This window comes from Manacus candei, unplaced genomic scaffold (genome assembly GCF_025592945.1).
Source record: "Manacus candei isolate 608988 ecotype Guabito, Panama unplaced genomic scaffold, ASM2559294v1 h1tg000033l, whole genome shotgun sequence".
Classification (NCBI taxonomy): domain Eukaryota; kingdom Metazoa; phylum Chordata; class Aves; order Passeriformes; family Pipridae; genus Manacus; species Manacus candei.
In genome coordinates this window covers 5363720-5378685 of record NW_026138081.1, presented here as the reverse complement: position 1 = coordinate 5378685, position 14966 = coordinate 5363720, and the positions used below count along the sequence as shown (strand labels likewise).

General features: G+C 39.1%; 1 protein-coding gene across 11 annotated transcripts in view; it reads right to left on the bottom strand.

The window, feature by feature from the left end:
* Window positions 1-14966, bottom strand: part of SMOC1 (SPARC related modular calcium binding 1) — a 132761-nt gene that overhangs the window by 62275 nt on the left and 55520 nt on the right. For all 11 annotated transcript variants that reach the window (XM_051791430.1, XM_051791428.1, XM_051791431.1 and 8 more), the window contains exons 4-5: window positions 10462-10561; window positions 7964-8011 (exon numbers count right to left, since the gene is read on the bottom strand). In XM_051791430.1, coding sequence (XP_051647390.1) covers window positions 7964-8011; window positions 10462-10561 — 148 coding nt within the window. The remainder of the gene's footprint in view (window positions 1-7963; window positions 8012-10461; window positions 10562-14966) is intronic.

Genomic DNA, 14966 nt, shown 5'->3' with positions numbered 1-14966 from the left:
AGAAGATGCTGCTGTTCAGAGACTGGAAGGGATCTGTCCTTCTTTCCCTCCTGGACTTTTATTTGGAGGGGAGAAGAGATCTGATCCACTGTAAATACTATATGTCATGGTAGAGATAGTTGTGATCATGTGTATAATGTGATATGGTATTTATTTGTACAGTCATTGTAATATATTCCCTTTCCCCCACTTTGAGTCTGGTGTGTTTTGTCTGAAAAAAAAAAAACCCATCTCACATTAGGTTGAGATGTGGGAGGGGAATGGAGCTAGGGGATTGGATTTTGGGGCTATCTCAAACCATGACAGGACGGTTTGTATTTGATTATGAAAGGAATAGTTTTCCTATATGAGGGAAGGAAAGGAGAACAGAAGGAAGCAGACAGACAGAGTAACTGAATCGTGCTAGAAGGATCTCCAAAGAATCTAATATGCTTCAGAAGGAAGTCTGTACATACAGAACAAAGTATGTCAATAATGTACACAGGGTATAAGTGACAACACATTCTCAGCATTATAATATTTTAAGATGAAGGTCATTACTCCAAGTTACAGACTGCCAGACATCTACAGATTGACTGTTCAAAATGAACCAGACACAACTGAATTTAAGAACCATCATCATTTAAAGGCATATTTGTGAGCAGCTGAACAGTCAAGTCCTTACACAAATTGCTTTGCCAGAGCACCTAAAGGTCTCATCAGAAACTGAACACCAAGCTGAGCATAGTGACATGAAATAAGACATGGTCCAGAAAAATTCAATCTGTGAGGAAGACTTCTCCCATCCTTAGCGTTTATCAAAGCATTTTGCAGTACATATCCCTTGCTGTCAACATAGAACAAAACCCCACACAGAGGGAAGCTATTATTCCAGCTAGATCTGTTCTGAGAAGCTTTAATTCCCCTAGGTGCTGTCTCAGGAACTTGAACAAACATTAGGGTTGCCTCTCCAGTTTCCTCCTACCTTATTTACAAGCACACATGGCCTGCATGCATTCAAGCTTTCCCATTACAGTTTCATAGTTTATCTCTCTTACAGAGAAACTTTGAGGCTCATAGGGCAAAGGAGTTGAAAGAAAAGTACTTTCAGCCCCTCAACTAAACACCTGCACCATGACAAAACATTTCCTGGTGCATTACACTGATTTGAAAGAAAACACTAGCATTCAGATGTCTAGGTTCTATACAGCATGGGAAAAATAATTTCAACAACTGTTAAAAAAAAAAAAAAAAAGGTGTTAAGGTCACATAGATATAGAGTATTCAAACAATAAAAACAGCTCACAGATCCCAAATCTATTCCATTTCTCTGCAAGTTGTAATTGATCAGACACCAGAAATCCATGTATAGCACATAAACAGTTAATAATACCTTAACAGATGTTGCTTAATCAATTGTTAGTCTACTTATTAGATCTACTCACCAGGCTGCCCAATACTATGACTTAATCATTTAAAAACCTTTACAGCTGTCCTTAAGACATTACAGACATGAGTCGTCTGTGGATTGCTATAATAACACTTGTAAACTACAATTTTATTAAGTCATATTATATAGACTAAGCTACCGATTGGAACTGTTGCTTTATAGATGAAAGCAGAATTCTTGCATTGTATCAAACAAAATATAGTTTAAAACAGAATTTGCCTTCTGTTCACGCTTGCCAATGAAACTTTCTTCAGCCTCAAATTTGATACATGTGTTCTGAGGCCCACAAAGAAGTCTTGATGAAAACTAAACAATTTCAGACAAGTCAGTGATGTGGGGACACAAAAGGATTGTGTTTAGTTTTACTGTTTATGCAGCAAATTTGAGGTTGAATTTTTCTTCCGGACTTTAATATTTCAAAAATCTGTTTGCTTAGAACACTGTTCTACTCTGGAAAAGTGATCCAGTATACACAGCATTACAAAATTACATTCCTCTGTTCTCACAGAAATTGATCACAATTCCCAGTTAAAAGCTGGATTCTCTCTACCTCATAAAATCTGTAATATTGGCAGACTACGATCTGCCACACATGCAAAATGGACTTGCTTTCTATAGTTACATTTAACTGGAATTTAATAAACAATTTTGTAGATTTTATACCATATAGAGATAGCAATGGGAACCAGAGAGAATTCTGAGTATCTACAAGCTGGCAAACCTACTGATTAAGTTAACAGAAATTTTTACAGAACTGTTTTTATAATAGAGAATCAAACTTCAAATCCACTGCTAAGTTTGCTTGGAAATACAAATAAGAGCTAACCAAAATCTTATGTGTTACAAATTCTATCCACAGAAATTTTTACTCACAGCCCACTTGGGCTGCTACAGGACAGGTTTTGTTACACTAATCTCTCCCTGTAACTTCTCTAGTCGCCTGAGTTTTTATTCCAGTTTCATAGTACACATTCGATTTCTCCCATAGATTATTTCCTAACCCCCTTAAATTTTAACAGTATACGCTGAGAAACCGTCACCATCAGTGTGTGGCAGGACAGAGCAAGCTTTTGCACATCTGAAGGACTTGGGGCACTCACATAGCACACACAGAGCAAATCTGCTGCTTTCAGGAAGCGAACTTATTATGTACGCATAGCATAGTGACTTTCCACACAGCTACACTATACACACGACTCTGTCCAAAAGCAAACTGTTTATGCACATTTTGAGTACACATGTATATTTTACCCATACAAGACCTGACAAACACATCAGCCCTAGTCTAGGAATATTACATGACAAAGTTAAACAGTTCAGAAAACAATATTTGCATGAAAATTCTCCTTCTCCTCCATTCATTAAGATAATATATAGTTCATTTAAAAACAAATATGTAACATAAGGGATCCAGAAGAATTGTTTGAGTTGCACTGCAAACTTGTTACCTGCTTATGTTCTGAAAAAAATTAATCATAAGATGGTGTTCACCTGCCAGAACCATCACTTCACTTCATACTGCCCCAATAAACTTGTATTTCTTTCATCTTACTGATGAAGGCCACGCTATATTTCTCTGTCTTTTCTGTATTCTCCACAAACTGCTAAAGACATCAGAGCATTTTCTAAGGATACATGAGGTCAGAGAGGTAGGAGCATTTGAAACTTGGTTTGTGTGATAGCACAGTTGCATTTCAGGTACCTATCCTTGAAATAGGATGCTACAGGCTGCACTAAGGAGAATCAATTTATATTACAAATTTTAGTTGAATCCAGAAAGATCTGGAGAAGGTAAAGACCAAAGTCCCAGTCTCAGGGTTTAGTCACATTTCAATATGATATTTTTGTCAAGATATTATCTGTCTTGTGTGAGACATGCTAACCACTGTGGAGGCAGTGTGCTCCCCTCCCTGCGAGGTGATGGCAGGTGAATTAGTGCCAGCTGCACTTGACTTCTTAACACCAGCAGATAAAGCCTCCAGGTCCCCAGGTACAAGCAGTTCCATTTGTTTACACTAGCACAAGCCATCCTTCACTTGGGTTTGCCTGAAGAAAGTGTTCGCCCTTTACTGCTCAGCCTAATTATTGACTCAGACTAATGGCTCATTACTGATTCAGACTGCTCAGTCTACTGGCTGCACAACTAGGCCAATAACATTTTCTAAAGGTAAGACTCTTGAAAAACAGCAGGAAGAGAGCCACAGAATGGGCCAACTTGCCCACAGCTGCAGTCCAGAATTTCTCTGCCAAAAAAGCCTGCCTTAAAACTAATTTCTGACAGTCAAACCCATAAAAAGGAACCCAATTCTACATGTTCAGTTGGTCAGAATTTCAAGTTGCTCATCTTAGGTTTCTCAGACTGCTTCAGTTTTGAATCACAGAATAACCTGAGGTGGAGGACCCACAAGGGTCATCAAGTCCAACTCTTAAGCAAATAGCCCATACTGTGATAGAACTTTGGCATTATTAGCACCATGCTCTAACCAACTGAGCTAATCTCAGGGTAGGCTGCAAACATATTGAGGAAAGATTTTTGCAACTCCATACAAGAGTCTTGTCTACATGTAAGATAGTAACTGTACAACAAGTTCAACCTGGGCTTTGCTTTCTGTGGGTCCATCAAAGCTTACGTTTCACCAACTGTACAGGGAATTGCAGATGCTATTGCCAGCTTTTGCAATAGGAAAACAAGATAAGTCAAGATAGTGTCCAGAAGAGTTAATCACTAACAAACCAGTATCCTCACGGGAATATATTTCTTCTTCCAGAAGGAAGACCAAGTGACTTTATCGAGATAAGCAATTGCATGGCTGTTTTTGACCTCCCTCTGATTCCTGACCAGTCTACTTTTTAAAACCTTCTTGGTGACTATAAAAGATACCACTCATGACTGCAATATGCTAAATCTGTAGCTTTGAGCTAAAGCCCTAGAACTCCTCAAATAAAATAAAGTTTTAAATTTTCTTCGTTTCACGTTTGTTTTTTTTTGTTTCAAAAGGGTGGCACAATTTCCCTTTGGCTGGAAAGCAACATTCTGCATTCTTTAGGCAAGGAAAAAATCCAGTCACGTTGGCTCCAAGGATGCCTTTCACTGCTTCTTAAAACATTAACAACATCCTAGTGGGAGAGACTGGGGAGATCCAGACCTCTAGAGGACAGCATGCATTTTCCAAGAGTCTCAGGCTTTTCAATCTAAGCAACAACTGGAGCAAATTAATGCAAGAAGCTCCTTATGAGAAAGGACTGTACAAGGAACAAGTTGGAATAAAAAAGAACAACAGAAATCTGCAGGTTTTGGATATCCTAATCCCATACAAGAGTAATTGTATTCCCTGACAAAGGTCCTGGGAGCTTGTTCTTCACTTGCAGGCTGCATTCAGCATAGAAAGAATGGTGGTAAGTGTCTGAGCTGCAAAGTCCACACAACAAGCATGTTCTCAAGAGCCTGGGTTTCTATTCCACCTCATGCAAACATGTCTCCATCTTCCCACGCCTGCTCTGCCTTTCAGCAACAGAGCACTTCTCAAAATAGAACAAATCAATATCTCCTATTTTAAAATTTTAACTTCGGTGCAAATTGTATGAAAAATTGTATGAGTAAAATACATCTTGTATGAGTAACTGGCACTGCATCATACAGCAGTAGCGATATCAATAACCAGAGCATGGAATTTAAAAAGTATCTCTTGCCAGCATGCTTGCTTGTTCTCTGCAGAAAGCTCCACAGAGCCACTTCTGGACCTACATGCCAAGCCACATGCCCATAGAGCAATTGAATTTTCTTTTCATCAGGAGTGAGAAAGCCTGTGAGTGGAATTGCATGCTATCTCACATCCCCTGGTACTCCAGAAATTACAGCTAAACAGGATGGAAAAGAGGCCAAAACATTTGGAGAAAGACTTATTACCAATAACCAGCCTTTTCCTCCTTCCAACATTAATTTCCCTCTTCTAAAGGAGTGCTAACAGGCTAGTAAAGTCTTCACTTATTACCCAAGAGCTTAAGCCCATCCATCTGCACTATTTCTAATGCAGAGCAGACTCTATCCAGAAAACTATTTTTGCCCTGAAGACTTGAAAGGCACCAGCATCACAAAGTTTATTAGCTCCATATTTTACATTTCTGTATGAATGAGACAAAAGAAATCACTTCTGAGAGTCTTAGCTATTACTTTTCCTCTTCAGAGTACTTATTCTGTGCCAGATAACACTCTAAGAGACCCTCATCCAGAAATGGAGAGAGGAGTCTACTGTGCAGTGGGAAAATTCCAAAAGCTCCCAAGTCAGCTGGCAGTTGCCCGAAGAGATATCAGAAGCTTCAAAGTTGTGCCTCTAAAACACAAAGGTCATCACTGACCCAGTTCCTGCTGGACCCCTCCTCGTCCTGCCCTTTTTGTCATTTTGCAAAGGGTTGTCTTTACAAAAACTGTTTGAACACTCAGCTAGAACAGATGTGCATACTGGCTAGCCACCAGTCTTCAGAGAAGCTGGACCTGCAGCAACCACCTTGCTTCAAGGAAGCCAGGCTGTTCTTGATTCTGACTTCTGTAGAACAGGACCTGATACTGGAATTTTAAATCAAAGTAACTTAAGTCAAGAAAAAGTGCTGACAAGAAAGCCAAATTCATTTTTAGATTAGTCATTCATCACTAGTTGAAAATGTAATGCTAAGTCCATCAAATTTTAAACCAAATTATCACAGCTTCTAAAAGCCCTCTTGATTTTAAAAGACCTGTTTAATAACTGCTCATAAGTATTTTTCTAACATGATGGAAAAGGGCCAAACTTGCTTCTGTGTGGGCTTCCAACAGCCACGAATGAATTCAGAACTAGAGGGGACAGAAAACTGACATGATTGCTTGAAGCATGTTGGCCCAAGGGGAAGCATTTTCTGTTTGACAGCTACTGCATAGGGCATTTCTGCAGCCACATGACCAAGCATATCCTTGAAATAGGATGCTACAAGGCTGCACTAAGGAGAATCAATTTATATTACAAATTTTAGATCAATTTATACCATTTACAGTTCTCTTTTTGCATGTTCCAAGCTCTAAATAAAGGGAGTGATGAGGAAAAACAAGTTCAAATGTTTTCCCCTTTTGCTCCTGTTTCTTATGAAATCCAATCTCAGCTGCTTCCAAATCTAGAACAATAGACCAGGACTACTCAGGTAAAAACCCTACAAAGAGCCTCCACTCAAAAATAATGCAGATTTCAAGAGCTACTGGATTTGCTTATACTTCAGGCTAGTCTAGCAATGATTGCATTAGAAGAATAACAATGGATTCAGGTGCCAATTATACATTAACATGTATCAAAAGCGAGAAAGAAACTTCAGCATTCAGTCTTAACTAAGTAGTTTTCCTTGCATCTTTCTTCTCCCTACCTTTTCCTAAACTAATATACACAAACAATAGACTGGAGAGCAGATATGCATCACTGCTCTGAACATAGCAAGCTAATCCCTCGTCAGCGTCTTCAGGACTGGACTGACATTCCCAGCATGGAAGATGTTCCTTGAATTAAAGTATTGGTATTTTCCTAGGCTTGAAGTGTCAGGAAGAACAGGTTTAGAGAGTTAGCACTAAAAATCTTGCTTCAGTTATCAAAACAGGAACTTCTCCCAAGAAATAGCATTCATCCTCACCAGCAGGAATGAGGATGCATTCAGCACTGTTTTCCTGTAGTAAGGAGACAAATTCAAAAGTTCTGAATCAGGAGAGAGGGAAGAAATGTTGGATATCAGGGTGGGGAGAAGGCCTAAAGACAAATTTCCCTGCTCCTCAGTGAGTGTGTGTGTACATGTATATATATACACACACACACACACACACACACACACACACACACACACACACACATAGACACTTCAGTGGTCAACCCTCCCAAGACTATTAGAGTGAATGCAAACCAGAGGACACAGAGAAGAGTTAAAATACTCACAGGAAAAGAACAAGGAACTACCCCATGCCTTGCACAGGAAAAGCAAGGACTGAAGACAATAGCGAAGAAGGACCAATGCCTAATGCACAAAAGAGTGAGGTTTTCAAGAACAGCTAAGGTTTAATCCAGTGCTGCTCCAACTTGCCAGAGGGTTTTATGTGCTACTAGAAAAACTCCATTTTCCAATGCATACAGAGCCACAACCATAATATTGGCACTTGTAACTCCCAGAATACCAGTCATATTGACAGCCTTCCTAATCTCTAGGGATTTTACTGAGAAATGCTCAGTATGTTACTTCAAAGTGAACAAGCAGAGGCTATTCTGGACCAGCCACCCACCCCTTGGGAAGCTCAGCTGTCTTGCACTACAACTCAGTTGGCAAGCACAGAGCAGAGCACACCCTTTTCTACTCTTCAGGGAGTAGAACAGTCATTTAATTCCATTAATTCCTCCTGAAGAGGAGGTCTAATGGTACATATGCCTCCCATGCACTGGCTGATTAGGAACCCAGGTTCTGAGCTATTTTAAGGGATGTGGCTGGGCAGCTGCTATTACAAAACAAGTTGCTGAAGCACAGGACTTCACTCACCTTTCCTTCCTGAATTACCCTGGCTTGATGGTTTATCAGTTACAGAACCTAAAGGGGAGGGAAAAAAAAAAAAAAGACATCCATTTAGATGCTGCATGATCACACAGAGCATGTGATGTCACATTAATACAGTCAACATCTCAACACATAAAGCATCTATTTTACTTATCAACAGCTCCATTTAGGAGTCAGAAAGCCCATGGCTTCAACCAATGCAAAACCCATAAGTTTTATGCATTAAGATGTTACATTGGGCTGAGGGTAAATAAGAAATCTTTAGTAGCTGGATGCAGTGATCTGAAAGAGTTCAACAGAGCATTGTGCTAGTAAGAAACCTGAAATAAATTCAAAGGCAAGAAGGAAAGATCAGTAAGAATCACTTCTTTTATTTGCAAATGTCAGGAAGAACAAATCAAAAACAGATGGGGAGAATGTGCAGGGAATGCAAGTACAGTATTCTAAAGGAAAGGGACTAAGTGGGACAATTTGCAGAAAATGGATTTCAACCAATCCCTGAACATCCCCAGCTGTTTTAAAGGGGACAGTGAATAAGATCCAGCATGTACTTGAATAGAACACATCCTGAGTTGTTTACTATAACTTAGGTCTTCACAGAAAATATATGATTCTATGTTTGTTTCTGCAGTCTGCTTCAGTGCTTCATCCCAGTTTTCTGCTAAAACTTGAACAGGTAATAAAAGCTTTTCAAACAAATTCATTATCAAAGTGTATAAAAATCTATGACAAGATTCTTTTTTTTAATAGCTTTATTCCCAGGAAACTGATTCTTCCACACACCATTATTAAACAGTTCCAGTGATTATTTAACCTTCAGGAAACATGGATCAAAAGTCACCTCTAAAGAAGACAGCTCTGACAGGCCCAAGAATCTGGTCAAGACAAACTCTAAAGGTAAACTATTCCCCAGGCACTTTCACTTGCAGATCAGTTAATCACAGATCTACTGCTGAATTACAAATAGTAAGCACAAACACAATATTAGTCATCACAGGCCTAACATCTGTGTCCTACAATACAACATGACTTTACTTTCCCATAACACAATTTTATAAACAGCACAAGGCTAAACAAACAGATCAGCAAAACTCTAAAACATGCCTTACCAAAATGATGTACTGAAAATGGTGTCAAAGTCATATTCTAAGGTTTAAGACAAATTACTGTAGCATTTGACCTTACACTAAATTAGGATATTAATCTTCTTTTATTTTTACATGCCTGTGAAAAACCAAGCACTTCCTCAAGCACATGGACTCACTAGTTCTCAGACAGCTCTCCCACTCAACTCAAACCCTTATGCAAGTCACTTATATTTGCTTATTATCACAAAATACCTTCCAGCCAAGAGGACACTGAATAAGGGGAGAAAAATTAAAAAACCCAAAGGTTTGACTGCTGTCATGCTCCCACCTAAAGAGCAAAAACTGCAAGGTGTGAAAGGAGATATACGTTAAAAATCCATGAATTGTAGATTGCAAAGCATGGAGCCAGACGCAGCAGCAGTGCCCACATGGCATCACTGAACATGTTAGAACACTCCTATGCTTACTGCCTTTTCTTTCTTCTCTTATTTTTTTGGGGGGTAGGGAAGGGGAGAGAGGGGGAAGTGAGGAGGGCAGCCTAATTCTAGTGTTGCCCTCAAATTCTCCCAAACAGCACAGAACAGCTTCCCACCCTTGCCCATGTCTAGTTGGGTGTTGCCACAGCAGCACTGTTCACCACAGCTCACAAAGCTAGACTGTACACTACTGATCAGGGCCATATGAAAATCTAGGGACCAATCCCATTCCATTTGAGCCATGGGCTGCCCTAATGAATTGTGGGGAGAAAAAAGAAAAACAGCATTACTCTGTTTTAAAGAAAATTATGGATTTGGTCTCAGTAAACCACAGTGTGACATTACTATGTCACCCTAAGTGCCCAGAAGCACATCACTTAATACACACATGAGTAACAGCCCAGGTCTGGACTTCCCTCTTGTGACCTGTGGTGCAAGCCCAGTGCTATCCACCCTCATGACACAAAGGCATTCTAAAGTAAGCAACATGATCAATAGACCCAAATTCATTAGAACAGCAGAACCTCAGAAACTACCGATTTCTCACAAAACCAAATTAACTGAAATCACTCTGTACAAAAAATTACTCCATGTCCCCCAAAATACCATTTCTTTAAAATACAGCTCATGGAAAAAAGTTATCGCATCTGTTACGTGAATCTTTGGTTTTGGTGTACATGGCAACACTGACTCTTGCCTTGGTTACCACAGGTTGTTACCTCAGTAGTTTTTCTCACTGAGCCTTGCAGAAGTGTCTGTATGCTAACCACAGGTGGACATGTCAGAGTCCAAACTGCAGTGTTAAATGGGGTAAACTGGACAAGTCACCTGAAAAGACTTAGCTCTCTCAACAGGATGCATTTACCTCAGCCCTCTTCAGTTATAGAATTAGCATTTGTTGAAGCCACTCCCACAGTACCTGAACATACAGGAGTTTTGTTCTGTACAGAAGAGCCGCTAATAGGCTTGCCATCAGGTGTCACACACCAGCAGTATCCAGTGTAGGTATGGCACTGCACCTGTTTAATAAAACAAAGAGCAGGCATTTCATTTCTCACTATCACCAACCACTTTTTTTTTTATAATTCAGCATCCCATTGGAAGTCCCAACCCAGATGCATCACAAACGTATCCTTCAGAGCAAGGAGGTCTCACAGAAGACTATATTTGATATTGTTATCTTTTCTCCCCTCACCTCCACCCCACCCCAAAGAAACGTTATTTCTCGTACTCCAACTCCTTTAGCTGAAATTCAGGCAGCAAAAGAAGTTACAAGTAGTCATCTGAGAGCACTTTAGTTGTGTCTCAGCTCATTCCACCCTCTGCTAAATTCCATTCACTGTTTACTATTACATAGTTGTCCACTGTATCCCAGCTGGGTTATGGAAAGGCCACCTGGTCCCAAATTCCATAGGCGTTGCTAGAGAGCAGCATCTGTGGGTATTTCAAGAGCATTTTGTTCAGCAAACACGGCTGAAAAAAATTCAATACTGACTTGTTATGTTAACAAACCTTCTCCAGATAGATTGAAGCCCTATTCTGTTACTAGGTCAAACTACACAGTAGGAGCAAGATACAACATGCTTGGTCTTGATACATTGACAAGGTCTTAAGAATGTTTGATGAAGGTTCTAGTGAGTCAAAAGGTACACAATATAAGATTCATCTTGCTTAACTTTAAAGCTCTAGATATCTAGAGTTGCCCACTTCCTTCCTTTAACACAGATAGACACCAGAATTACTAGTTCAGACATGGAACTCCTAAAGTGAGAACAAATAACTTCTGATCTAGCAGACTGATCTTATTAACATCTATGTGGGTATTAGTTCAGCAGCACTATAGTTTCATATAGTTTCATTTAGCTTAATAAATCCAATAACAAACAACCTTTACCTTAGCTTTCAGAGTGGTCAGCATTTGGATGAAATTCAGGATGCCTTTGACATCCCTTGAGACAAAAGTAAATTATCATCATACAGGCATCTGTGTAAGTACTAACAGATTCCAAAATCCTTTCTAGCAAACACACTTTCAGCCATGGCTGAGTGTGTACATCAGTACCTTCAAATGGTATAGAAATGCCTGTTACTTTAAAAGATAGAGAGGTTCCTTCAATACATTTCTGAAAAAAGCCATGAAATGAGACCACTTCAGAAACAGCCTTTTATTTTACTTGTAAAATTAATTCTGTCCACTCTCTCTTTTTCCAAAGAAGTTCACTGAAGCCAATTTCCCATTCCAGTTCTCTTCACATAGAAGAGTGATGGGGTATTTGTACAGTTCCCTTCATTAGGGATCCTTCAGAGCTAAATCAGTCATTCCCCCTTGCTGACAGCTGGCTTCAATGCCCTAAGGTAGCAAAGTTTGTTCAGAGACTTAATGACAGTTTTTTTAAAAGGCTTTGAATATCACATAAAACATGATCTAAGAGCAATTATAACACGGTACGTGGTATGTATCTTGGGTTTCACTAAAGCACAAATCAATAATTTTACCTCAAGCATTCACTTTTAGCAGCCAAAATCAACAGTAATCTCATGTACCCATGTTACTACACTATCACTACTATCTGCAGTTTCATCTTTATTCTTGCAATATATCACAAAATTGATTGCAAATTACTCAAAAGTAATGTGACTATAATTAGCAATAATCAAGTTAGAAAGTATTTCTTATTGGTCAATCTTATCGCTGAACATTCCAAAAAATGTGATAGAACTGCTTTGGTTTATGTTTGTATTCATCTTTGCTGATCGCATAGACAACATTGCATTCCCAATAGCACAAGAAGCTGCCTTTACATATGAGCATTAATTGTAAAAATCGTATCCCGGGATAAAGCTAAATTCCAGGATAGGGTCTTGAATTCTTAAGGCAAGATCACTCCATATTACATTATATAACAAAATCCAGTGTACCCAGCATTTAAAAAATTCAAGTATTAGTGACTAGACAGTCCTTCAACCAGGTCTTCAGAAAAATTACAGAGTACATGGCAAAAAACTGTATTGACATAAATTTAGGATAGATGTGCTAAGAGTATGTTATACAATGCACCTCAATGCAGAGCAACCAATTACATACACTCATTTATGCAAGCCAAGCACATAACATCCATAAAAGTGAAGTAATTTTGTAAATAACTGGGCTTAGGAATGCTGGTCTTCCTTGGACTGGTATCCCATGACCCTTTCTCCCCCATGCTGCCATTAAAACAAAAAAGGAAAAAAACATCTGAAATTGATAGCACTTTCACAACAACCACAAGCACATGTTCTACTGCAGTACCAAAGGACTTCCCTACTACAGATAACAGCTGCAATTAAATCTTATCCTTATCCTAAAGGTCAGACAGCTACCCATGAAGAATGGACACTTCAGAAACCTCAAAAATCACTGCAGTTGCTTTTTCTGAATGTCTTCATGTTGAGAGATGCTATCTTTTACCATAATACCTGACCAAGTCTCAGTATATTTAGGTGTCGTAACAGTGGCCTACAGCCTAGGGTTTGCAGTTTAAAAGCTGGGGGGAAAGGTGTACTTTTCATCAGTTATATAGGACTGGTATGACATTGAAGAAATGTAAAGGCAATAGGTAATCCAGTACCGTTTCTAAACACTGTATTTAAACAAATTTTAAATGTCAACTATTTCAGAGCACCTATAGTAAGGAATCTTGAAAGTGTGGGGTTTTACTTTAAATTTTCCCAATTATGTTAGGCTTGAGCTTTTGTTTCCAAAGAAAATTTAAATCTTCAACCCAAAATTCAACCTTATTTTAATCCCACTCCAACAGTAGTGGGATTATATATTTTTAAATAGTGTTATAACCAGAAGAATAACTATGTAAGGATGACACATGTTTACTGCACAGATCAAATCTTCAGTTATTGAGTTAATTTTGACTATTAAAATACATGTTAGAGAAAAATGTGTTTGACTTTTTGACTCTCAGTCTCCTAAAGCTAAGCATTGTGTCAGAGGTAAGACAATCTTATATACTAAATACACTTGATTGTTAACCAAGTTGCAGGTATAGAATGCCCATTACTGCTGGAAAGGCACATGACAGAATTTGACGTCTCAAATTAGCATACACCTGTCCAACAGCTGAACATTAATTTACATAATAGGCAATCAGTCAAATAAAAAAAATAGGCAATCAGTCAAATCTTCAACAGATTCCCCATTAATCTCTACACTTAAAAAAAAAAAATCTGATTGCAGTTTTAAGCACTGTAAGCAGCCAAATCCCTGATTGTACAGGAGGACACTGTTCCTATTTTTCATGGAGAAATACGACATTTCACCTGTGTCTCAACTGAAGGATGAAAAGCGTGAGGGACAAACTCAAGAAAGATTGCTCTACTGCCACTGCCCAAATTAAAAGTGTAGCAGCAGCTCCTCTACTCTACCCTGCCATTACCATGTGTGAAATCAAACAGCAGCTAATATACTAGACATACAATTAAATACCTGCTCTCATCAAAAATCATTACAATATGAATGTACAGATGACAGATGAATTATAGGTGATTCTGCCTCTTAAGTTCCTAAGGGGAAAGAGAGGCCATTATTTGGGTTTTTTCAGTACCTTACTGCACCAGAATCAGATTCCCAAGCAGATTTCCAAGACTTTAAACAAGTAAGCAGCAAGCAGCATCCCTTTACAGCTATTTGACAAAGGAGGATCAAGGGGTTGTTACTGAAAGATAAAATGGAAGTGAGAAAGAAATTGCATGCACATATATGACAGAGAACAGAGGCAAAGCAGCAATTCAGTAATGTCTGAAACCAGTTTCTAAAAAGTTACAGAAAGAAGTAATTTGTTGTGAGAGGTTTGAAAGCACCTTGGACAAGCACTGGGCTTAGCACAGGAACAGCAACACTCAGACTAGCCTCTCACTGCTGTTCAGATGAAAAGCTTAGTAACTGACTCCTATCCCATCACAGATCCAAACAAATATTTCCTGGCTCCTTCCATAACAGAGGGCAGAGAAGAGAAGGAAAGAAAAACATTACTCCTGCATTCAAAGCAATACTTCTGTGAGAGAAGAAAAAACATTCAGTTTTTTAATGGTACTGCTGAGGGTATGGGCAGGCAGTAGAGCTACTGCCTGCACTCACAACACGAGGCAAGGCTCCAAATCCTGACTGCTCCAAGGTGCTCCTTGTAAACACTGTAAAAACAGCTAAATAAATAGCTCCAAGCCAGCAGGTCATCTAGTCTGAACCCATGGAGCAGCAGCCAGTGTCACACAGCCATTCTTCAATCAAGCCTTTTCTTTGCTCAAGCTATGAGGCTCAGCTAGCAAGTCCTCTGAACCCAATTTAACACAACCAGCACACTGGTCCGACGGCTATTTATCTTAACTCTAAATAGTGATGCCTCTGTTCTGGTTTACGTATCTTGCTGTAATGCT